Source organism: Gorilla gorilla, chromosome 14 (assembly GCF_029281585.2).
Source record: "Gorilla gorilla gorilla isolate KB3781 chromosome 14, NHGRI_mGorGor1-v2.1_pri, whole genome shotgun sequence".
In the NCBI taxonomy this organism is placed as follows: Eukaryota; Metazoa; Chordata; class Mammalia; order Primates; family Hominidae; genus Gorilla; species Gorilla gorilla.
Window position 1 is genome coordinate 110581455 of NC_073238.2, and position 25981 is coordinate 110607435.

A 25981-nucleotide genomic window follows, 5' to 3' on the forward strand; every position below is an offset into this window, starting at 1 on the left:
TGGCATCATGCCTAGAAATATTAAGGAATAAAAGCATGCTTGGCTAGTTTTACTTCTGTTTTCCCACTGCTTTTGGTCTAGAAAAAACAAACTCATTTGAAATGCTGTTGAATGAGACACCAAATTGCTGTGGAGACACTAAATTTCACGGAATTTGATTATGCTGTAGGGAGAATAGGAAGAAACACAGTATACTTTGTAGCAGGAGTATAGGGCTGAGTAAAGGATAATAGCTGTTGATCACCTGAAATCTTCTAAATATAAAATGCCTCAGATCATGATGCCCAGCAATCAATGCACTACACAGATGAAAGAGCTTTTTTGTTTCAGTACTGTAAAACTATTTTCTATGGTATAGGTATAGTCTTTGTATTTTCTTTATACTACTACTGTTTCTGCCTATCTTTGCAAAAATGACAGAATCCATTTCTTTTAATTGAAAATCTGTATATATTTTCCATTGCCAAATTGTATTTAATTACTCATTATCATGAAAAACTACTAGCCATTCTGATTTTGATTTTACTTAAAAATATACAGTCTTCTACTGTCCCCTCCTTTGAACATCTCTAAATAAAAATTGTACAGAATTTTTCTTAAGCTACATAAAAATACTAAATACCATTTTTTCAAAAAGCTCATTCTGAAAAGAGAAATATCATATAAACTTACAATGATACAAATAATTTACTATTCAAACATTAACCATTCTACAGAAAAAGCTATGTACTTACTTTAAATGTCGGTGAGAGATAATTTTTTAGCAACCAGAATTTCACTGGTGTTTTGGTGTTACGCAAAACAGAAAGCATCATAATTCTGTATAAAAGAATATTAAACCCAATATACGTTAACAGTAACAGGAGCTCATATATATTTTTTAACCTTGAAGTGTTTTTTAAAATTTAATTTTAATTTCTTAAATTTTACTTTAAGTTCTGGGATACATGTGCAGAACATACAGGTTTGTTACATAGGTCTTTTAAAGGCTTTTAAATAATTGAAGGTATGAATTAGAAGGTTTTCACAATGAAATGTGAAGAAATAAACTAAAATATGGTTTATCAAGTATGTAATGTGTAAGGATGAATACATATACATCTTGGTAGCTTCACCTGGGCCCAGTTGTCTATGACTGTGTGATTAATATTAAGTCTACAAACCCTGAAGAGCTGAATGATCTATCTATATTGACAAATTCACTGGATGGGTCATTTGGTTTGCTAACCTAAACCTCCGAATGGAAAGGATACAAATGAATCTGAAGTTCCATTTTAAAGTATCAGTGCTACAATTCAAATATTTTTGAGTTATTCTCTGTGACCTTTCTATATAAACTGTTTAAAAATATCCTTTTGTACTTTGCAATATGCATTTCTCCCCTCATTCCCTTCCTTTTTATAAAACAAGGTTTTCTTCACTGGAAAAGGATAATTTACTATAGTAAATTTTATATATATAAATATTGTATATATAAAGTACTGTAAATATATATATCGTGTGAGTATATCTATATATATATTCTTACCTATCCAAAATGTCTATTTGCTTGCCTTGAAGAAAACCAATATTCCAAATCAAGCCAAACTCATGAAATTTCATATTTATATATACTTACCTCATAATTTTAAGTAAAAAAAAAAAGCAAGGTGTAAAGTAGTATGTTCTATTTGGGTAAAAGGACTTAAACAACTGAAATAAATAAATAAATATACACACATATACTTACGTGTGTGTGTGTGTGTGTGCGTGCGTGCGTGTGTGTGTGTATCTCCTTAGCAGGATATAAAAATAATATTATGGGTTTCCTGTGAGAAAAGGAACTGAGTATCAAGGAAACAGAGGTGGGAGTTTTTTTTTCCCAGTGTATATTCCTTTATTTTTTTTTTGAAATTTGAACCATGTAAATATTTCTTTTTCAAAATATAAGGTTAAAAAATATACCTACCTTAAAAAACGTTCATATAAATGACCAGAAGCAACTGAAAAAATGTTTAGGACGTCTTTTTCCTTTTTGTTTTCTTTATGCAAGCTTACTGTGAAACTTGGAATAAAAAAGTAATTGACATTTCTTAAACACACATATGGAAACATTGTATGCCTAAATAGTAAATATAAGCAATAAATATAGAAATGTATTTCAAAATAGTTAAGCTATAAACACTCTATAATATTTACAAACTAATATTAAAATATTTGACAATATCATTTGAAGCTTTATGAGTTTTTTTTTAAATTTGTAATGTGGAATGTAACTATATTGTCTTTAGGTGAATGGGCTGGTATTTTTGAATTTTTGTTGAGTTGCCAAAGGTTGTTTTCAGAACAAAGAATGAATTACAGCTTGACATGGCCATATCTAGTGTACTGAAAGTTTAAACAGGTCAATGAGGGAAGGAACAGAATGCGTTAAGTGTGGAACTACGGCACAGCAAGAATTTATGTGGTAACAGGATAGCTGTGTGAGTGCTGCTGATGGGGCTCATCCAGGCTAAAATATTTTTAAACCATCTACAATTTGGAGCTCCTCTGACCAAGCAGATTTTCTCCTCCACGCAGGCATGGAGTACCCTCTTGGTACTCTGGATGACTTCCATGACAAAGAAAGCACCAGGGAGCCATGTCTACTCACTGGTTTACATCATGGTAGCATCATCTGGGCCCAGCCGTCATTTTCATTACATTTTTGGAGCTAGACCAGCTCCATTTCATTTTTGTATAGGCCCATTTCATATATAAAAATGACTGAATCTTTTATTTACAGTATTCATAATGTATAAATTCATCTTTTTCTTCCTAAACATTTATTTCAAAATACTTTTATATAAACAGATATTTAGAATGAATAAAATTGGGTAAACAACTTAAATCACCATCAAAGTTATTTTGCAAAATATAAATTGTTATGACAGAAGTATTTTTCAAATCTTGCGAGCTCCCAAATAAGAAAAGAAGTTGATTCAGTGGCAAGAAAAAATAATCGTTCTAAGTTAGGACTAAAACGAAGATGAAAAAAGTTAAAGCATCATAAGACACACAATACTATATATCTGGAGCAGTTAACGTCCCAAAAACTTACCATCTCTGTTTCTAACAAAGCATTTTGTTTTTGGTATCCTTTTAATATAGCAAGTGGCTATACCATAATTGAACAGTTATCCTTAATCATTCTTATCTATACCTTCTAACTTTAATGGAAGCTTTTAGACAGATACTCTTAAAATTGCTCAGATTCTATTTCATTATCCCCTGTCAAACACACCTACCCTCCAAATCATCTCAATGAGTGGACTTGATCCTTTCTCTATCAGTAACTTGTTCAAAGCACACACTGTACAGTAACATGATTTTTCTTACCAAACAAGGAGTCAACTATAGAAAAAGAGGCTTAAACTGGGCAAAATCCAAAATGATGGAAGTGCTTTTGACTACTATAACCAAATATATTTAAGTTGTTGAATCTATTTTGGCTAACATTTCTATTTCTTATCTTTGATCAAAATGATTAATGGTTTTCCATCATAGCTCACATTGGGTTCAAATCTCTAAAACGGACATTCAAAGTTCTTTACAATGTGCATCTACAGGAGACAGCTTTTGTTTTTGCTCACCTAACATCTGTTCCCCTTCTAGTAACAACCTGGTATTTTGGGGGGAATCATTCCTCCTCCCATCTCATTCTATGAGGTTTAGGTGGGACAGGGCTTCCCACCAGTTCCAGAAGTAGGCATATGACTCATGCTTGGTTATCAGAGTCACAGAAATCAGTTCAGTTTGGGACACACAGCTATAGTTGGACCCATGAGTCAGCCTTGGAACTTTTATTGGTACTGTTTGGAAAGAGGCAACTTCCTTCCACTGGAAATAGTAAACTTTTACTTATAAAAGTCTATCTTAAAATGGAGGAGACATAGAAACAGTAGACCTAAGAGATGGAGAAAGATTGTTTCCACACCACATCACCCAGTGGCCAACACCAGGTGTACTCCTGGATTCTTCAGATATCTGAGACAATATATTCCTTATGTATGTTTCTTTTTCGAGACAGGGTCTCACTCTGTCACCCAGGCTGGAGTGCAGTGTTGCAATCTTGACTTACTGCAGCTTTGACCTCCCAGACTCAAGCAATCCTCCCACCTCAGTCTTCTGAGTAACTGGAACTACAGATACATGCCACCATGACTGGCTAATTTTTAAAATTTTGTAGATACAGGGTCTCACTATGTTGCCCAGGCTAGTTTTGAACTCCTGGGCTCAAGCAATCCTCCTGCCATCACCTCTCAAAGTGCTAGGATTACAGGTGTGAGCCACCATGCCTGGCCTGTGTTCCTTTTTAAACTAACAATAAAATAGTATAGGTATCAATCTAACATAAACAGTCCCTTTTATTTTCAAGTTGCAGCTAGCTAGGCTACTTTCTTTTCTTTGAGGAACATACCCAATCATTTTGTCTTCATGTAATTGCCTTCACTCAATCTTTAACTTTTGAAATCCTGTCTGTCCTTTAAAACAGATCTTTGCCACACACTTCTTCAAGGAGTATTTCCCAAGGTTCCTTGTAAGTGGATATATAATTTTTCTCCATTGGTTTGTATAGTATTTTATTTTCATCTGTCTTATAGCTCTAGTTTCCTATCTTGTACACAGTAGTAACATTTATGTATTTATCTTATCCCTCCTAGATTAGAGGACCTTTGCCTTACTTAAATTTTCACTACCTGTGGAACTTCCACATACTAGACTTCTGGATCAATCTAGTGATGTATTAAAATATTCATTAGTAATTACCTTTTAATGGAATCCCACAGTCCTTTTGTTTTTTCATCTTCATCGGTAAGGATATCTTCCTTAATTTTGTCTGCTTCTTTTTTCACCTAGATAGCATGGCAAAAAAGATTAGAATTTGGCTGCTTTAAATATTGTGCTGTATGGTTAGAAAGTGAAACATATTGGGCGAGATTACCCATAGAAATCTAAGATTGACAGTTGCAGTAACCAAAGACAGGCAATATCTTAGCACAATGTTGTAAACAATCTGGTCTTTAACTATCAATTCAACCTCTTTGTTCAGTTTCTTCAGTGGTTACCTCCATATTGCTAAATAATGTGCTTACACTTGTGTTTACTAATTTATCAGCTTTAGGCATTATCTACTAGTATTTCTGAATTCAGAGTTTAGACATTATACACTCTTTGTGATGACAGATGAATAGCTCACTTATCGTCATCCTTCCCTTTCCCTATTTGTCTAGAAATTTTGGTAGTAATATGTTTATCTTCGGTTCTTCTATTGAGTATTTTTTGTCATTTTAAATAATATTTAAATCTCTTATTTTTTTATTCCCACAATCCCAACAGTTTCTCTTGTATAATCCGTTTATAAGGACACTACTATTTCTACGATTTCCTTCTACCTCCCAACTTACATTAAACCTTGACTTTAGCATTTGTAAATATTGATAACATTTACATTTAGTTCAGTAAACATAATTGTTGCATTTTGCTATGGTGATTCTAAAACTTGAAAATCAGTAAAAAGTTTTCACATTTCACATTATGACAATGTAAAGATTAACCACTGAAGAGTCGGAAAAGCTACTAAAACTCTATTTCCTCTGTACAGTTATAGTTTTAGCATAGTACAGCATAGTTATAGTTTCCTCCTATGGCCACTGTGCCACTCCTAGGAGACTCTTGCTGGTTTAGATGAATTCTCCTTTCTTACATTCCACCAGCAGAGAACTATTTTTTCCTGGAATTCCGTTGTCCTTATTTTTTCTTGTAGGGAGATATACAAGTATATCTTCTTTATCACAGACATAATCTTTTCCAGTTTATTACTCATGTTATCTAATTGTCTGGAATTCTTGTCTACCTGAAGACATTTTTCTTAAAGTTCAACAATTAACTGTTTCTTTCTAGATTTTCTTTACATTGGTTTACAGATTAGTTTCACCATTTCTTGAACTACCTATCTTCTTTCTTGATCTTGATCTTCATTGTACTGGCAAACATCTCCAAGAAAGGGTATGAAAAATAATTTTTCTCAATCTTCACACTTCAGAAACTAACATTTTACCTTCACATTTGATTAAGAATTTGGCTAGATACAGAATCTTGGGTTCAAAATAATTTTCCTCAAAATACTGAAAGCTTTGTTTTGCTGTCTTTTAACATCTAAGTATTTTGAAAATGAAATTCTGATGTTAGTGTTGTCATTCTATTGCAGTGACCCACTTTTCCTTCTTAGTAGCTATTATAATCTTATATGGGCCATTTTCATTCATCCTACTTCGTAATCTGTGGACTCTTTTGACATGAACATTTTTCTCTCTCAGCTTTACAACACTTTCCCTCCTCCATCTTCTCTGTTGTTTCTGGAATTCCTCTTAGTAGGCTATTGGATTTCATGGGCTGATCCTCTATGTTGCTTATCTTTTCTCCTCCCTGTTTTTCTATCTTTTTACTGTAATTCTGAGAAAGAGGTGGTTAGGAGATAAAACTGTGTTATTAGAAAACAAACTGAAGGCGGCCGGGCATGGTGGCTCATGCCTGTAATCCCAGCACTCTGGGAGGCCAAGGCGGGTGGATCACTTGAGGTCAAGAATTTAAGACCAGCCTGACCAACATAGTGAAACCCCACCTCTACTAAAAATACAAAAAATACACACAAACATAAAAATTAGCCAGGCATGGTAGCACATGCCTGTGGTCCCAGTTACTCAGGGGGCTGAGGCAGAAAGATCACTTGACCTTGGGAGACGGAGGCTGCAGTGAGCCAAGATCGGGCCACTGAACTCCAGAGTGAGCAACAGAGCGAGACTCCGTCTCAAAACAAAAACAAAAACAAACTACTGAAAGACCTAGGGTATGGGTAGGCTGTAGAATATTTCTAATTGGTATCTTTCATAATTCATAAAAATTCTTAGCCATTATTGCTTCAAATGTTACTTGTACCCCATTCTTTAATTATATTTGAAATTCCATTTAGTTTACTTTTATTTATCCAACAAATACTCATAAAGTGCTCTATCTTATCTTCATAACAGTCCTGTAAGGTATATTCTATTGTTAACCCCATTTTACAGATGAGGAAATGAGACAGAAAGATATTAAGTAATCCGTCCAAGGTCACACAGCTAGTGAGTGGCAAAGCCAGTTTTAAATCCACTACTGGTAATCTTAGACTTTCACACTAGCGTGTGTGTGTGTGTGTGTGTGTGTGTGTGTGTGTGTTAATGCTCTCTTCTATATTTTCTTTTTTTCCTGTCTCTATTGCATTCGGTATACTTTTTCTAGCCTATCTCCCCCAACTTGCTAATTTTCTCTGAAGGCATGTTAAAGCTATCTACTGAATTATTAATTTTGGTATTGTATTACTCAGTTTCCAAAGTTCTACTTTAAAAAAATCTGATATGCATGTTTTACAGTTTCATGTTCCCTGCAATTATTTTTAAACTCATCTTTAATTTCTCTAAAAAAAGTACAGCTGTTTCAGAGGCTATTCTAATAATTCTAATATCTTGGGTCTTTGTGTGTCAGTTTTCTGTTTCTGCTGGTTTTGTGTATTTGGTTAACTTTGACTATGAGTTGGCCTTCATACTAGAAAAATTTGATTTGCAGCTTAGGCTATTGTAATCTTATTCCAGAGATTTATGGATGTCTTCCAGATACCGCTATATCCTATCCATCTGGAAGAATATTAGTACCAATTCAAGGTTCAGTATTCCCTGGCCTACTTGGCTGACACAAATTTGGGCTAAAAGACTATGAGGAATAATTTTTTATGTTTCATCCTTAGCCTGAAAATAGAGCTAGTTTATTGTAGAGAGGGTCTTCTAATAGATTATTTTATGTGGGTCTTGGGTTCTAATTTTTGTCCCCTAACCCATCAAATTAAATAAAAATGGCAGTTAAAAGTGTGACAGGACAGAAAAATGTTCCCAGGACAATAGTAGCTTCCTTGGGTCAAGGGAAGTTTCTGTGCTTGCTTATTTCACTAGGCTCGCATTTTCCCTTTAATTTTGGTTTTGGGTTTCCTTATTAACCTTATTATCTTATTATTCTCCATTCCTCATTGTTTTTAAAATTTTTTTAAATTTTTATCTAATATTTTCACTAGTTTTAAGCAGGAGGGTTGGTCCAAAAAGAATCTGCTATCATTAAAAACTCCCTTTCTCTCCCTCTTTAAAAAACAGCACCTTCTCTTTTTAGAGCTAATTTTTCAGTGCATGTTCTTGATCTCATCTCTAGAGTCCAATTTGTAATGTTATTTGGCTACAGATAGATTTAGTAGATATATTTACAGTTATCATAATGTAAAAAAAAATCCTTCTCTTCTATCTTCAAGTTCTGTTTTCCTTTGTGAACTTAATCCTCTCCTTTTTTTACTGCTGGAGTTCAAATATAACATTTTAGGTTGTAAAATTGTAAAGTTAATTGTAAAATAAATCAATTAATTAAAAAACAAAGAAGATAATTCTTAATATTAAGAACAAAGCCTATAAAAAGTTCTGCCCCCACATACTTTTACTTCGAGTATCTTGCTTTTGAAGCTGTTTAATACAACAATGATATCTTCTAGGTCTGCTTGAGAGTCAGTTCCTTCATGCCTAAAGGTAGAAAAATGTGTCCATAATTAATTTAAGAATAGACATACAATTATGATGGCATAACAGAATAAACTCATTTTGCAATAAACGTAAGTCCAATAACACTAGTGCATATATCATGTTTTTCTGTTTCTATAGTCAATTAAGATATACTATAATATGCTGTGATTTTCAAAATTATCCAATAAATTTTAACTCAGTACACATTAAAATTGTACAAAAGTAACTCATTAAATTCAATACTACCCAATTACTCTGAAAGTTCAAATTATGGCTTATCTTTGCTGTTATATACCAAGGCTATCACACAACTAAAATCTTTCACATCCCTGATATATTGTAATGATAATTACAATTTTTTACACTTCAAAGTTGTTTATATTTCAAAGGAGTTCTACACTATCCAACTTTTTAATATCCACCAGCCATTTTCAAATGCCAAAATTTGAAGTACATTGTTAAAATAATGAGACTGAAAATGTGTCTATGATGTCCATCTGCATCACCTGAATGTTTCCATTTTGTATTATGTATAATGCAGTTTTTTTCTCCCATTTTCAAAATTGCTTAAACAAATATGGCAACTGTGCTCCATAATTATTTTTTCAAACTATTCTCACTATGGACTAAAAAGTTCTATCATATTTACAATAAAGTTGAATTTTGTTGAAGGGGAAGCAATCAGATGTCAAATTAGTATAGTTACTTTTGAGTTGTTATATATAATACATACTTTTAACATTTTTCCAAAATGAACACCTGGGGAGTCTAGCACTATCATGACTGACACGTCTTTGACTTTCTCTTACTCCCAATTCCTGAGCTGAGGTGGTTAAACCAATGTAGCAGGCAGAACTCTGTCCAACAATCACCACTAGGAAACAGAAAGAAGCCAGGTGTGATGGCTTACACCTGTGACCCCAGCACTTTGGGAGGCTGGGGTGGGAGAATCGCTTGAGTCCAGGAGTTTGAGACCAGCCTGGGCAACACAGTGAGACCTCGTCTCTGCAAAATTTTTTTAAAATTAGCTGGATGTGGTGGCCAGCGCTGTGGTCCCAGCTAGTCAAGAGGCTGAAGTAGGACGATTGCTTGAAACTGGCAGATTGAGGCTCCAGTGAGCTGTGAGCCGTGACTGTGCTATATTGCACTTCCGTCTGGGCAAGAGAGACCCTGTCGCAAAACAAAACAAAACAAAACAAAAAGGATCTAACCTGTATAGTAGAAACATTGTCAAATTTCTTAAAAACTTTCAGCTGCTTATAGTCACAAACACTACTTTAGGGCATTGACAACTTTAGCCATTTAATCCCCTGTCCACTGAGACCCAGAGTATAAAGCCAGCTAGCACAGCACTACAGCTAGACCTAGACAAATTCTAAAGCAAATCTCTTTCCACTTCCATCAGGTAGCAGAGGTAGTAATGGTGACATGCTCTCATTTTACTTCAGGCACTGTTTTTTTTTATTTATTATAAGTTTTAGGGTACATGTGCACAACGTGCAGGTTTGTTACATATGTATACATGTGCCATGTTGGTGTGCTGCACCCATTAACTCTTCATTTAACATTAGGTATATCTCCTAATGCTATCCCTCCCCACTCCCCTCACCCTACAACAGGCCCCGGTGTGTGATGTTCCCCTTCCTGTGTCCATGTGTTCTCATTGTTCAATTTCCACCTATGAGTGAGAACATGGTGGTGTTTGGGTTTTTTTGTCCTTGCGATAGTTTGCTGAGAATGATGGTTTCCAGTTTCATCCATGTCCCTACAAAGGACATGAACTCATCATTTTTTATGGCTGCATAGTATTCCACGGTGTGTATGTGCCACATTTTCTTAATCCAGTCTATCATTGTTGGACATTTGGGTTGGTTCCAAGTCTTCACTATTGTGAATAGTGCCACAATAAACATACGTGTGCATGTGTCTTTATAGCAGCAGGTCTTATAATCCTTTGGGTATATACCCAGTAATGGGATGACTGGGTCAAACGGTATTTCTAGTTCTAGATCCCTCAGGAATCACCACACTGACTTCCACAATGGTTGAACTAGTTTACAGTCCCACCAACAGTGTAAAAGTGTTCCTATTTCTCCACATCCTCAGGCACTGTTTTAAGCACTTCATAGATGCTCACTCTGTTAATCCATACAACCATCCTTTGATAAAAGTACAATTATTATCCTAGATCCAAATTGAGTCTAGATAGTCTGGCTCTTCACCACTGTACTATCAGACCTTTACCAACAATGCTAAGCACCTGAAACCTCTGGATACATGAGGAAAATGCGCAGCTTAAATGAAGGGAACAAGCTAAGCAGTCAGAGGAAATGGACTTCATTGATAAGGCATTAATGCAGAAAAAAGGGAAGCATTCAAATAATTCATATTCTCAATGAGATTCAAGAGAATACTGAATCTCAGTAAAAGCCATTTACTTCAAAATGAAAGAATTCACTGTGTGTCAGAAAGCCTGATTAATAAAAAAAAGCACTCATACATGTGTCTCCTGAAATTCTAAAAAACAATTTATATTTTTCAGAGAAGAAATGTAAATCAGATTGGCTTCATATTTTTCATCCAAAACACTAACTGGTAAGAAACAATGATGAAGCCTTGTTTCAAGCATTCCGAATAAAATTATAATGCTGTTATTCAATACTTAGGAAAGTTGTAATTCATACGGAACTGCAAAAGAAATTTTTAAACCTTTGAGGACCACCTCAAAGTTTTAAACATTTGAGGGTACACCACTAATGTCTCTGAAAAAACTTATTTGTGGTAAGGTGGTGTATATTATGATATGGCAGGCAACATCCCACCTTTAGCATACACTGCAGTAGTTAGAAAGATACACCCATTTTTGTTGTTGTTGTTACTCAACTCTTTTGCAGCTAAGGTTTTGGTTGATAATTAGATTCTGCTAAACAGATAGATACATTTGCATGTTATTTGGAACTTAGAAGTGAGCGAGGCAATGTGCTGATGCCTGCCTAGCTTCTTTTGTCAAGCACAGTCATGGAGACATTGAGGTTTTCTACTTCAGTGTCCCAGTGTGTAACTGCTTAGCTTTCTGGGTACCAAAGGCCAGTTGATGTGTTGCTGGCAGCAGCTTCTAGCTTTCTCTCATTTCTGATGATGGGAAAGTAGCAGCTCTTTCTGGTTGGTCAGTTCCTTGGCTTTGTTCTCAAGCATTCCTAGGATCCAGCCCTCCTGGAGAGCTTGCTCTGCCAGTCCTTCCCAATACGATGTAAAAGCATCCAATTGCTTGTGTTAAATACTTCTATGATAATATGGGAAGTCAGCCATCTGCTATGATTTGAATGTCCCTCCCCTCCAAAACTCATGTTGAAATTGTATTGCCATTGTGGCAGTATTAAGATGTGGGACCCTTAATAGGTGATTATAGGTGATGAGGCTCCACCCTCATTGGGTGGAAGTGGTGCTACCACAAAAGTGCAAGTTCGGCCCTCTCTTGCTCTCTCTTGTCCTTCTGCCTTCTGCCATAGGGCAATGCAGCAAGAAGGCTTCTGCCAGATGCTGTCCCTCAATCTTTCCAACCTTCCAGAACTATGAACCAATAAATTTCTGTTCATTATAAATTGCTCAGTCACAGGTATTCTGTTACAGCAGCAAAAAATGGCCTAAGACACCATCTAAACAAAAAATGAATGTGAAAATTAAAAGACATATAAAAACTGTGATCAACAGTGAATTCATTAAAATTTATATTTAACTAACGGTAATATGATAGTAAAGAACTAAACAGAATATTGGGGGTAGGGGTAAAAGGATGCTAGAATGCTTCCACTGAAACACCAATGAGATAGCTACCAGACACCGAAGTGAGTATGCATAGTCATCCATTCTCAATACCCTCACAATATGCAGATTGCCCCTCAGAGAGATAAAGCATATAAAAATGTTCAGAAAAGGGATTGTGTGAGATGAAGGCAGAAGAGTTTCCTTACAGAGAGCTGTTGTCAGATTGTGAGTCTCCACCACTACACCCTGTGAGGACGGAAGGGGAAGAGTATTGCCTTCTCATTCTAAACTCAGTAAGGTGGACACTTTAAGGAGAAGACACTTTGCAACACATATTCTGAAGTTGGGATGCACAGAGGACTCATGTCTGGGAAAGTTAGAAGTGTACATGGAGCAGGATTGGATATTCGAGGACTGATTTATTGCTCTAATCGAGGAGTCAGGAGAGTGCTTACTGCCTCTGCAACTGCTCTGAACTAGAGTTTGTTGGGCAACTGATGTCTAGGTATTTCCACAGATCAGATGCAGCCAAGAAGGAGAGCGATTTGGTTTTGTTGTTACCACTGGTAGTTAGTTATGTGTCCTGCCAATATGGCAACCAGGAGGTATGAGGAGACCACACCAACAGAACCAGGGAACTAAAGGAGAGTGAAGTACAGCAATAGAGAACTTTTAAGAGTCCACAGAGAGTGAGTTTTAACTACTGCAGAGCCAGCAAAGTTACGGTGGACCAACTCGAGTACCTGCGGAGAAAGAACGGAAAGCCTTGTTTGACATCTCTGTCCTTCCTCCTATAAAAAACATGGGAGAAACAGTTCAGTCTCAAAGGTACCGAACTAAAATTGACTACAAGTGTTACTTTGGCAGAAAAGATTTTTCTAAAGATTTCAAATGAGAAGTCTAGCACAATAATTTGGCATTAAAGGTGCATAAATAAAGTAATATTCTCTACAATTAATTAGGAAAATCTGAGCAGCATTTGTCTAATTTTGGTAGAACTACAAAGAAATAAAGGAGAATAATTTTGAGACTTTTTGTATTCAAGGTAAGTAACAGCCAATACTGAGTATACACAAATAATCTGCAGTTAATGACTACAAAAAGATTGACAGACACAGAAAGTACACATTGTGGGCATTATGCCTCAGAAGTGGAAAGCCAAATTTAAAAAAATCAAATAATTTAGTCATGGCTTTAAAATCTGAACTTAGAAACTCATATCAATATTATTTTAGCTTAGATTTTTAGCAGGTTTCAGGAATATTTTTCCAAATTATAAAGGTAATATCAATTAGAATTAAAACATAAATTAGGATAAACAATATCAGTTTTTGTTATATTTTATATTGACCTCGTTAGACTTTTTATTACACAGTAACATGTATTTTTTTTTCCATTTTGGATAGCTAGTGACATTAATCATATGTGGAATTAAATTATGACTAAATATATGGTTTTATTGTTTATAAGTAATACAAACAAGTTTGTAAGTTATTTCTACTGCCAAAAGTTGTCTGTGAATGAGAAAAAACAATTTTCACTAATATGTTAGTGGTACTTCAAATATAACATCAAGAACATCTTTATGAACTGTGTATGATAGAAAATAATAGTAAAGAAGATAAAATAGAATCTAAATCATGTATAGTTTTAGTTTTACATAATACATGTGCTATTGTATAACTGTATTTGTAAAAGAAGGAATAAGTGGAGAGGAAATGGACATTTACTCAATACTCTACGATGATTTTCCCATTTAGTCCTTAGCAAAACCCCACAAGGGAGGTAGAATTATTCCCTTTTGTAATGAGGAAATAAAGACTACAAATAGCAAAGAAACTTATACAAGATCATACAGATAGTTGGTGGTACAGAAGGGATTTGACTCACAATTCATATACAGGGCTTTCCCTTTGCAAAACATAATGGTGAAATGGTAGTGGCAGATATAGAAATGCTGAGTTCCTGGCAAAGCAGTTTGCACAAAATTTAAAAAGCTGAAACAAAGCATGAATGCTTCTTAAAATTATATCTTGAAACCATGGCTTTTATAAGGGTCAATATAAATGTTACAGCCTATTTTGCTCATTTTCTATACTACCATAGCACTCTTTTATAGCACTTAGAACATATAATAGTCACTCATTTTCTTGACTATCTTTTCTACTGGAATGAGTTTTGGGAGGGTAGGAACTGTGTATTTGTAATGGGAATGACACAGCAAGGTAGCATAGGTTGCTGCATAGGCATTAGAACATACCCAAATGGGTCCAGCTGGTAGCCAGAGATAAGAACTTAGAGGTACCCTTCCTGCCTAGCAAACTGGGCTTCTGTTGTCCTGCCTTCCCTTCAAACAGACCAAAAGTGACCCATGCTCTGTTCCCTTATATATACTGCTAGTTGCATGCATGCTCTCTTTCTCTCTGCCTGACTCCTCTTCATCCTTGCCTGATGTGACCTAGAGATGGAGCCCTTCCTGTCCAGGATTTGTAAGTGATAAATCTTTGAACTTATTTCTTTTTGTGGTGGTGTATTAAATTTGCACCCCCCATTGGAAGAGCCAGGGACTATCCCAGACCGGGTTTTCTCGGGGATGCTGGGCAGAACACAATGTTGGGTTCCCAGTGTCACCGCAATGGTCAGGCAAACATAAACTGGACATGGGTCAGACAAGAGCCACACGGACATCTGTCAGTATAAACAAGTTTCCTGTGTGAGGGAAACTGGGTCTGGGGTCAGACAACTATGTATTAGACCATCCACCAGGTAAACGAAGTATCCCATGAAAGGCACACAGTAAACATTCACATCCAGCTGCCTTTCATTCCTCATTAGGGCAAGGTCACTAGCAACTCCAGTACTGGAACTCAATTTGGCTGGGGGTTCTCAAAACAGCATTGTTCAACCGCTTATCTCCAATACTTGTCCTTATTTATGTCTGCTTATTCCACCTCACCAAGTGATTTCTGTCACTATAGCTTGTATTATCTAGTGTTTTGTAACTTATAAAAGGAGACATGCAGTAGTACAGCAACCCCCACTTGTCCACAGGGTATAGGTTCGAAGACATCCAGTGGATGTATGAAACCATGGATAGTACCAAACCCTAAATGTATGTTTTTCCTATACATACATGTCTATGATAAGGTTTAATTTAAAGTTAGGCACAATACTCTTGCCTTTTGTGGTCATTATTAAGTAAAACGAGGGTTACCTGAATATAAGCACCGTGATCCCATGACAGTTGATCTCATAACTGAGAATGCTACTGACTCATGGGCAGACACCTGACAAAGGAATGATTTTCCAGGTGGAACAGAGCAGGATGGTGTGAGAGGTCATCACACTACTCAGCAGTGCATAATTTAAAATGTAGGATTTGTTTATTTCTGGAATTTCCCACTTAATATTTTTGGACTGTTGTTAACCATGGGCGACTGAAACCACAGAAAGCAAATTCTTCTTCTCCCCTTTTCTCCCCTTCCTCCCCATCCCCTTCCTTCTCCTTCTCCTCCTTATTTTGAGACAGGGTCTCACTCTGTTGCCCAGCCTGGAGTGCAGTGGCATGATCATGGCTCACTGCAGTTGCCACCTCGTGGGGTCAACTGATCCTCCCACCTCAGCCTCCCAAGTAACTAGGACTACAGGCGTGAGCTACTGTGCCTGGCTACTTTTTTGATTTTACATAGAGGTAGGTCTTGCTATATTGCCCAGGCTGGTCTCAAACAGTCCTCCCACCTTGGCCTCCCAAAGTGCTAGGATTACATGTGTGAACTACCATGCCTAGCCTAAGTGTAAATTTAAAGTTTCTAGGAACTGTCCAATTGTTCAAAAGTGGTTGTACCATTCTAGATACCCAATGGAAGTGAAAAACAGCTCCTGTTACTCCATATCCTCACCAACACTTGATATCGTCATTCTTTTTATAAAGTTAGTCATTTTAATAGACATGTGGCATATCTCGTGGTTTTAATGTAGATTTTCTTAATGACTAACAATGTTAAATACATTCTGTACTTATCCATATATCTTCTTTGGTAGAGTGTCTGTTCAAGTCTTTTGCACATTTTTTAATCTGGTTATTTGTTCTCATATTGAGTTCTGATAGTCTTTATATATTCTGTATATAAATTATTTGTCAGATATATGCTTTGCAAAGATTTTCTCCCAGTCTGTGGATTGTCTTTTCATTCTCTTTTTCAGTCATTTACATAAACCCTTTTAGTGTGAATATTAATGCATTCTGCAACACAAATGATGTTTAATAAAGGGCTTTCTCAGATCCTGCTGGGATATACGTCATAATATATGATATGTGTACTGTATTAACTTTCCAAACGAAAAACTTCTAAATTCTAAAACACACATGGCCCTAAGAGTTTTAGATGGGAGATGTGCATGTCTACCCTCTTCCTGGAATGTTCCATCTGTGGTATGACTAGTAACTTCCTATTAATTCTTCAATTCTCTTGAGGTACTATACCATCTCTAATGTCAATGCTGACTTCCTCCTACCCACCTCTACCACAGAACTAAGCATCCCTGGCTCTGTGTGCATAAGCCATCAAGCATATTTATTAACTGACACTATGAGCTAGGCACAGTATAAAGGGGAAAGAGTGGTGAAAAAAAGATACAGTAACCCCTACTCCTATATTATCTTTGTTGAGCACAATGTGTGGTATAATAAAAGGTGCTCAGTAAGTATTTATTGAAAGCAATGAAATCTAGAGATATTTATTAAGGGTATAAAAGACTTTATCAAGAGTTGGCAAACTATGGCCAGTAAACCAAATCAGGTTTATGGTCTATTTTTTTAATAGTCCTAAGCTAAAAATGATTTTTACACTTTAAAATAATTGTTAAAAAAATAATTTTGACAAAGACCACATGTGCTCTCAAATGTACATTAAATACTTACTTTTGGCTCCTTACCAAAAAAGTGTGATAACTCCTGCTTTCTACTATGGCTCACTGATGAACAGGAAAATGTTTGTGCAAAAAAAAATTCCAAATTGAATATAACCCAGGGATAACGGTGTTGTTATATAAGATATAATGTATACCATATTGTCATTAAATGATCAAAATATCAATTATGCTGGTACAGGGAAAAGTCTAAGAGCCTGAATTTGTGGGGGCTGGCCTGGCATTGAGGCTGGGCAATAGCCTGGGGCTTCTGGGGTAGGCCTGGTGGTGGGATAGGCCTGGTGGTTGGACAGGCTTGGAAACTGAATCTACCAGGCAGATTTGGAGCTTGGGGCTACAGGATCTGGCAGCTCAGTCTTCTGGTACCAGCATTAAGTTGGGGCTGTGAGGCCTACCTGGCTTTGGGTTTTACTGGGGTGAGCATGGTTTTGGGGTCCAAGGCAAAGTCTGCTGCTCACTTCCCTCTCCTTCCCCCAAGGGGGTATCTCTCCAGCTGTGCTGTATCAGGTTGAGGAAGGAGTAATGCATGTAATGTAAATTATCCTACACTCTTCAATGTGTCTTTCTTATTTCTGTGCTACACTGCAGTGCTCTAACAGCTCACCTCGTTCCTTAGTTTTTATTAAGGTAGTTTCATGTGTGGAGTGGATAGTTGTTCAAATTGATGTTTCTGCATGGGTATGAGCACCGGAATGTCCTATTTTGCCCTCTTGCTGATGTTCAGACCTAACTCAGTCATCATTTTTTTTGAGACAGAGTCTTGCTCTCTGTCCCGGGCTGGAGTGCAGTGGTGCAGTCTCTGCTCACTGCAACCTCCGCCTCCCGAAGATTCAAGCAATTCTTGGGCCTCAGCCTCCTGAATAGCTGAAGTTGCAGGTGTGCGCCACCATGTCTGGCAAATTTTTGTATTTTTAGTACAGATGGGGTTTTGCCATGTTGGCCAGGCAGGTCTTGAACTCCTGGCCTCGTGATCTGCCTGCCTTAGCCTACCAAAGTGTTGGGATTACAGGCTTGAGCCACTGCGCCAGGCCAATCTTAACATTTTAATTGTTGTTTTGATTATCTTGGTTGTATTACACTAAAAACGTATTTATGTGTAAAAATTTAAAAGCAGCCTGCATAACTCACCCAACTATTTGATAAATATCTTCAGATTTTCCTTGGTGTAACCTCAGTATCCAAGCACCTGGGTTTGCTTTTAATTGAAAATACCCCTTTTAAGATGAGAAAAAAATAATCATTGAGTAATATGACTAAAAACCATCGAATTGCTCATGAATACACGAATGATCTAAGAAAGTATTTATTAACTGTAGAATGAATAAATTCTATAAATCAATTCCAAGTAAAGAGATTTTACAATAACCTGTTAAAAATTACTAAAGTATGATTTTCCCCATTTTTGTTTTATTTATCTTATTCAAAGATTCAATTTTGTTTTCTGCAAACTGTTTAGCAACAGCAGAATAAAGATTATTTCATTTTACTCTTAGGAAAACAGAGAATTTCACCAAAACATCAAATTAAATATCATCAATTAAATAATACTTACATGATTGGCCATCACTATTGTATCAACCACAACAGGTTTATTTTTTGTGCCTAGTGTGAACTGCAGACCCCGAGGAGGCTGTTCTGTTACTTTATCAAAGCATTGTCCTTCCAGTAGTAAGTATTCTAGTTCATATTCTGCTGTAACAGTTTTCTCAGTCTGTGGAGGAAGTATGTCATTGTTTTTGGTGTTATGTAAAACTCATAATACAAAATTTTGAAATAAATAAATGTGATTATTTTAATATTGGCCAATGTATTTTGGTGGCTAACTTTAACTATTTTACACGAGTGAATTCATGAGTTGAACTGATTTCTTCAAGACAAAAAGCTTATGATAAATTTTTTCTTTTTCATGACATCAGCTTTACCTGAACCTCATGCTATATGCACCAATATAACCAAGCAGGAAAGACGTGAACATGAGATTTAGATGGGAAATTCCTTAAAGAATCTGCTTCAGTTTGCTGTTGTCCTGAAGCTCCCACTTCTGACTTGGCAAGAAAGCTAACTTACTATCTATTGGCTTTCTTGTAATTAAAAAAATTAATGTCTATAATCAACTAATTATAAATTGATCAATATATTTTTAAAGTTAATTTTAAAAAATAAAAATTAATTTTCCACTTCCAAAGTGGAAAGAAGAAAAAACAGAATGCACCTCAACAGAATAAACACTGATATAAACATCAACACACCAATTTCTATTTCTTGTCTTCATAAATTTTTTTGTAAGAAAGTAACCTGCCTTTTCATTAAACATGGTTTTCTAAGAACATGTCTCTGTCTCTATAAACATCATTTTAAATGGCTGGACATTCCAGTTGTTTCTGGATTTTTCTCTATTGCAAATGTTATAATAAATATTTTCAAGACAAAGCTTTTTCTCTACTTCATATGAACAGCATAACTAAACATGAAAATAAATCAAACAGTGATTTTCACAGACAGAATTCTGTTGAGATTAAAGACAGCAATGTTACCTATATCTAATCTTATTTCACCATATTAGGTTTTCAACACTATTGTTTAGTGTGTTTAGGATATAGACTATTTGGATATATTCTGTATTGTATAGTTGTTTTCCTTGACTGCAATTATCTCAGAAATAATTGCAACATTTGTTTACTGCATTTCTTTCTTGATTCTTGTTATTTTACTGCTTTTAAGAACAAAAAATAAGTAACTTCTTTGAAGACAGTATTTATGTAAAAAACTTTAGTTGAATTCTGAATTAGTTGTTGAATTACTATTCTAGCGATGAACTTTATATAATTTATTAACCTATATCCAGAGTCTTTATAGCAATTTACTTGACTGGAAAGATTTTCATGGGATAGTCTCAGAATAATATGAGAATGTTAAAAATTAGAAAAAGATTGTAGAGATCGTGTAGTTCAACACCCTCACTTTACAGACAAGGAAGCAATACACCAAAGTGACTGTAAAGTAAAGCTTAATTATTTTATTATGAATTAGATACTAGGGAAGAGTCTAAATACACTTACCCAGTTTGTGAATAACAGTATCTTCTTAATTTATATTAATGTGAAAATTTCTCTTGTTCCTATATATTTATATAACAGACTTCAATTCTGTTGACTTATTCAAACCACAACATACAAACATAGCCAATTCCTTTTCTAAAGAGTTCTTTCTAGTGAATATTTTAAGTTTTCATAGAGGTGATTTAAGTTAAATTAGTTCCTATTTTCAAAGCTCATTTATTTATTTATTTGTTTGTTTGTTTGAGACAGGGTCTCACTCTGTTGCCCAGGCTGGAGTACAGTGGCATGATCTCGGCTCACTGCAACATCCGCCTCCCGGGCTTAAGCGATTCTCCCAACTCAGTCTCCCAAGTAGCTAGGATTACAGGCATAGGCCACCACTCTGAGCTAATTTTTTGTACTTTTAGTAGAGACGGGGTTTCACCATGTGGGCCAGGCTGGTCTCAAACTCCTGACTTCAAGTGATCCGCCCATCTTGGCCTCCCAAAGTGCTTAGATTATAGGTGTGAGCCACTGTGCCTGGCCACAAAGCTCATTTTTAGCAAAAATATGAAAGTTAGTGATCTTTTTTGATGCTTATGTTTCCATCTTCCCTTTATATTTTTATCTTCTGTTTTAAATATTAATTGTTGATACCAGACATAAATTTAATACCTTTCAAATATAACCTTGAGAATGTATTAATTTTTTTATTATACTTTAAATTCTGGGGTACATGTGCAGAATGCGCAGGTTTGTTACATAGGTACACACATGCCGTGGTGGTTTGCTGCACCCATCAACCTGCCATCTACATTAGGTATTTCTCCTAATGCTATCCCTTCCCCTAGCCCTCCGGCCCCGTGACAGGCCCCGGTGTGTGATGTTCCTTTCCCTGTGTCCATGGAACATATTAATTTTTCTAATAGGATATTAATTGTATTGTTCTTCTGTGGCTGAATAGCTAAGTGTCTTCCTTTAAGAAAAGGCTAAGTTTAATTATAAAGATCAACATTTGGGTTTGTTAACAATTGTCTGTAAATATGTTAATCTAGTATTTTTGTTGCCATTGAATGTGATTTTGTGTAACTGCAGACACATTTTCCCAAGTTATTAATAGCAAAGCTATAACACATATCTTGATCTGTAATCTAAACTCTGACAAGCTATCTGATAGTGGAGATGGATAAATGATAGTACATCTTTTTCTTGCATCTTATCTCAAGGCAGGTGAAGGCTGAACTTAATGACTTTAGTGCAATCTGAACTTTAAGAAACTATTCAGGACTCTGGGCAAAAATCCAAGACAAAGTTAAAGGAATTAGTTTTAGATAATTTGGTGGTTTGAGGCACATAAGGGACGGTAGTCTTCCTTTATCTGTGGTTTCTCTTTGTACAGTGTGTTACCCTCAGTCAACCACGGTCCAAAAATAAGTGGAAAATTCCAGAAATAAACAATTCATAAGTTTTAAACTGTGCACCGTTCTGAGTATTGTAATAAAATCTCGCATGACAGTGCTTGTGTTCAAGGAACCCTTATTTCACTTAGTGACCCCAAAGCACAAGAGTAGAGGATGATGACCTACTTTTATAATTGTTCTATTTATTATTAGTTACTAAGGTTAATCTCTACTGTGCTTAATTAATTTATGAATTAACTCTTATCATAGGTAGGTATGCATATAAAAAAACAAAACATGGCCGAGTGCAGTGGCTCACGCCTGTAATCCCAGCACTTTGGGAGGCCGAGGTGGGTGGATCACAAGGTCAGGAGATCAAGACCATCCTGGCTAAGACGGTGAAACCCCGTCTCTACTAAAAATACAAAGAATCAGCCAGGCGTGGCGGCGGGTGCCTGCAGTCCTAGCTACTTGGGGGGCTGGGGCAGGAGAATGGCATGAACCCGGGAGGCAGAGCTTGCAGTAAGCCAGAGCTTGCAATGAGCCGAGATCGCGCCACTGCACTCCAGTCTGGGCAACAGAGCAAGACTCCATGTCAAAACAAAACAAAACAAAACAAAACAATGTATATAAGGTTAGGTACTATGTGTGGTTTCAGGTATCCACTGAGTGGGTGGGGGTATCTTAGAACAAATCCCTTGTGGATTAAGGGAGACTTCTATAGTACAAGTCTTCTGATATATAAATTTTCAAGTTCGTTAAGGTTTTGTTTACATTTCTAAGTTTTGCAGAAGAGACAGAAGTCTTCACTGCAAATGTGACCTTTTCCCAAATTTTATAAGTGTTTGATGGTTTGAGATATAAATTTCATATATTATGCACTGAGAGAATAAACTGAGTCTAAGATGAACAGTGTTCATCTAATTCATAATATAGTATTATTTAGGATCTATAGCATACCTCTGGCCATCAAACAGAAATTCTTTCACAATTATATTTGTAATGAATATATCAATAAATAAAACTGATATCAAAATTATTTGTTTCAGAGGGATTAATGCATTTTTCTGTGAATTCATTTTAACAGAGCCACATCCTATTCCTGTTAGCAATCTTTTATTTATTGCATCTTCTCTTGCCTTTTATGGCAATACCTGGAACAGTGTGAAAATGGTGTAACCACCATTGTTGTTCCAGGTGTTTTGACATCTTTCATATATATGCTGTGATAAAATATAATTAGACAGTCTTTGGATGCAGTTCTAACAATAAGCACTGAGAAGAGCAACACATCTGAACCCCAGGTAAAAGTAACTGTCTCACTTCTAGCTTTTTTTTTTTTTTTTTTTAGACAGAATCTCGCTCTGTCACCCAGGATGGAGTGACACAATCTTGGCTCACTGCAATCTCTACCTCCCGGATTCAAGCAATTCTCCTGCCTCAGCCTCCTGAGTAGCTGGTATTACAGGCACGTGTCACCATGCCCGGCTAATTTTTCTATTTTTAGTAGAGATGGGGTTTCACCATGTTGGTCAGGCTGGCCTCAAACTCCTGACCTCATGATCCACCCACTTTGGCCTCCCAAAGTGCTGGGATTACAGGCGTGAGCCACCATGCCCGGCCTAGCTTTCTTAATCATTTTTGTCACCTTTAATTATGAAATTAATGCTGGTTGTGCAATAATGTCAATGTAGTGACAATCATGTGAACAAAGTCCTGCCTGCCAAGGGAGAATTTTCCCAGATCAAGTTTCTTCCAGGTGTTTGTATAGTGTTTGGGAATTAGGTGTAACCAGGAATATTTGCACAAGTTAGTATATGGTGGTAAATCTCTCATTGTTACCTCATTTTTGCCAGAGTGTATGTACTTTTCCCCTTTATCTAAAAATCCTTTCTACTATACCAAATGCCTTTGTTATTTTTCCAGGATGGTTGTAGAATATTTTAAGTTTGTACAGCACACAATGAAAAAGACGAGCCTGAGGGGTAGTTAACTTTTACAGATGCTAGAATTTATAATCTCCTTTTGTTTATTCACCTAAACTATGAAGACACAGGAAATTTTCCTTCATCCTAGTCTTCTAACTTCAGAGTTAGAGCTAGTGTTCATCTGAACAACTTCTAAAAAGATGCTATTAGATTTGACACTCACTACAAAAAAAAGTTTTAGTTAATCTCCATCAGCTGTTGAATAGCTGCTGAACTTTTCACCAGCAGACTCAATTTAAAATCTTTCTTAAGCTGTACTAATTTCTCCCACTACAAACACTTCACACTTTTGGATAGCATGTTTGAAAGTTACCTTATTGAGTATATTGCCGCACTCTCTTTATGAAGAATTCCAGACTCTATTAAGAGATCTGACTGATTATGGAAAAAACAGCGATTTTTTTTTCACTTCTTGTAAAATTCATTTGTTAAGTTTTTCTCATTAATGCTATTAGTTTGCTGCCTTTTCTCTAAATTTGAAGGACTGATATTAGAAGATGGTTATGACTGAGTTTTAGGTTCTTTTTTGAGGTGGGTCCAGTTGGGAGTGATGGGGAGTATGTTACAGAAAAGTGATTTAGGATCCCACAGAATCCACACACGAGCGGATCAAAATAAACTTTCCTAGAAGGAAAATCTTTAGGCAAAAGATAATGCATAAGAAGCATGAGAAATAAACATTATAAACAATCTTAACCAAATTATTACAGGTAAATGTTTATGCTTCAGTCAAGGCAATGGCTATATTCTACAGGAGGTATCAGACACAAAGAGCTGGAAATAGGTCAGAGGGAGGACAATAAGGAGAAGGAAGTAAGGACAATAAGGAGAAGGAAGTATTTTTTCCTCATTTTCTGGATACCAAGTGATACGGTTTGGCTCTGTGTACCCACCCAAATCTCATGTCTAATTGTAATCCCCACATGTCAGGGGAGGGGCCTGGTGGGAGGTGATTGGATCATGGGGGCAGATTTCCCCCTTGCTGTTCTCATGGTAGTGAATACTCATGAGGTCTGATGGTGTGAAAGTGTGTGGCACTCCCCTCACACTCCTGCTGTCATGTGAGATGTGCCTGGCTTCCCCTTCCACCGTGATGCCATGATTGTTTCTGGAGGCCTCCCTAGCCATGCGAAACTGTGAGTTAATTAAGCCTCTTTTCCTTTTAAATTACCCAGTCTCAGACAGTTCTTTATAGCAGTGTGAGAACAGACTACCACACGTATCTTAAATTCTTCCAAAATGCTTCCCTTTTTTGTGGTTTCTGAATTCCTTTTCTCATTCTAGATTCAATGTTTAAAAGACTCAGTTTAATACTTTCTTTCTGTGCTGTGAATTACAACAGCTGAGGAAGAGAAGTCTGACTACTCACTAGACAAGGGTCATACCGGGGGTGATGAGAAGCAGGTATACCTGGCCTGTAGTATACCGCAAATTTTGTTTCCTACTTTCTACCCTAATTTAGTTAGGACTACTTTCTCTGGCTATGAGCTGTGAGGCCAAAAAAAAAAAAAAAACCCAACAACAACAAAACTATTTTGGGTGAAATTTGCTGAGTTAAAAACTAAACTTGAAGAGCAAAATAAGAACTTAATGGTGTTGCACTAAGTTGCCAAGTGTTCCTCTCTATATTTTTGACACTGCTCATCTTAGAGAAATGTCTTTGCAAGCTAGTAGTCTGAGGCAAAAAGAAAGAAAGAAAAAATGTAAAGACACCTAGGAACTTGGAAGACTAGAGAAGCTGAGTTTGGACATTAGAAAAACTTAAAAATCAAAGGAAAGATTGGATCAGGACCTAGAATCATAAAAAAGAATATTCTGGTAAACATTCATAGTATGATTGCTCACTTGCTACAATTGTGATAGCTGATAAGAATTTATCCTGTTTCTCTCTCTTTATATGACTATACACAATAACTTACATCCTTTAAGTGAATATTATCAAGGTCACAGTTGCTGTGCACTGTTTCAACCAACCAGCCTTCTGGAGTAATCATGTTGAGGGTTAGGAGGGGTGATTCAGGAATATCCAAAAATTTTGCCACTGGTCCAAGAGAAGAAACGTCATTAGCCCCTGACATCAGTTCTGGTTCCAGAACAAAACGGTAAAAGCTGTTAATAAAACATAAAAATACATAATGTGACCAAAACTGAGATTTTTCTTTTAAAATATTTTTAAAATTGAAAATGGCTTAATGATCTGACCAGAAGTCTACGATCAAAAAGACTAAGATGCATTATACTGCAGAAAA

At 36.1% G+C, this 25981-nt stretch overlaps 1 protein-coding gene across 3 annotated transcripts in view; it reads right to left on the reverse strand.

Annotated features, from left to right (window-relative positions):
• UGGT2 (UDP-glucose glycoprotein glucosyltransferase 2) overlaps positions 1–25981 on the reverse strand; it is a 251796-nt gene that overhangs the window by 57822 nt on the left and 167993 nt on the right. For all 3 annotated transcript variants that reach the window (XM_019039934.4, XM_055360304.2, XM_063697472.1), the window contains exons 27-33: positions 25652–25841; positions 18859–19017; positions 18435–18520; positions 8528–8612; positions 4789–4874; positions 1949–2044; positions 735–819 (exon numbers count right to left, since the gene is read on the reverse strand). In XM_019039934.4, the coding sequence (XP_018895479.4) occupies positions 735–819; positions 1949–2044; positions 4789–4874; positions 8528–8612; positions 18435–18520; positions 18859–19017; positions 25652–25841 (787 nt within the window). The remainder of the gene's footprint in view (positions 1–734; positions 820–1948; positions 2045–4788; positions 4875–8527; positions 8613–18434; positions 18521–18858; positions 19018–25651; positions 25842–25981) is intronic.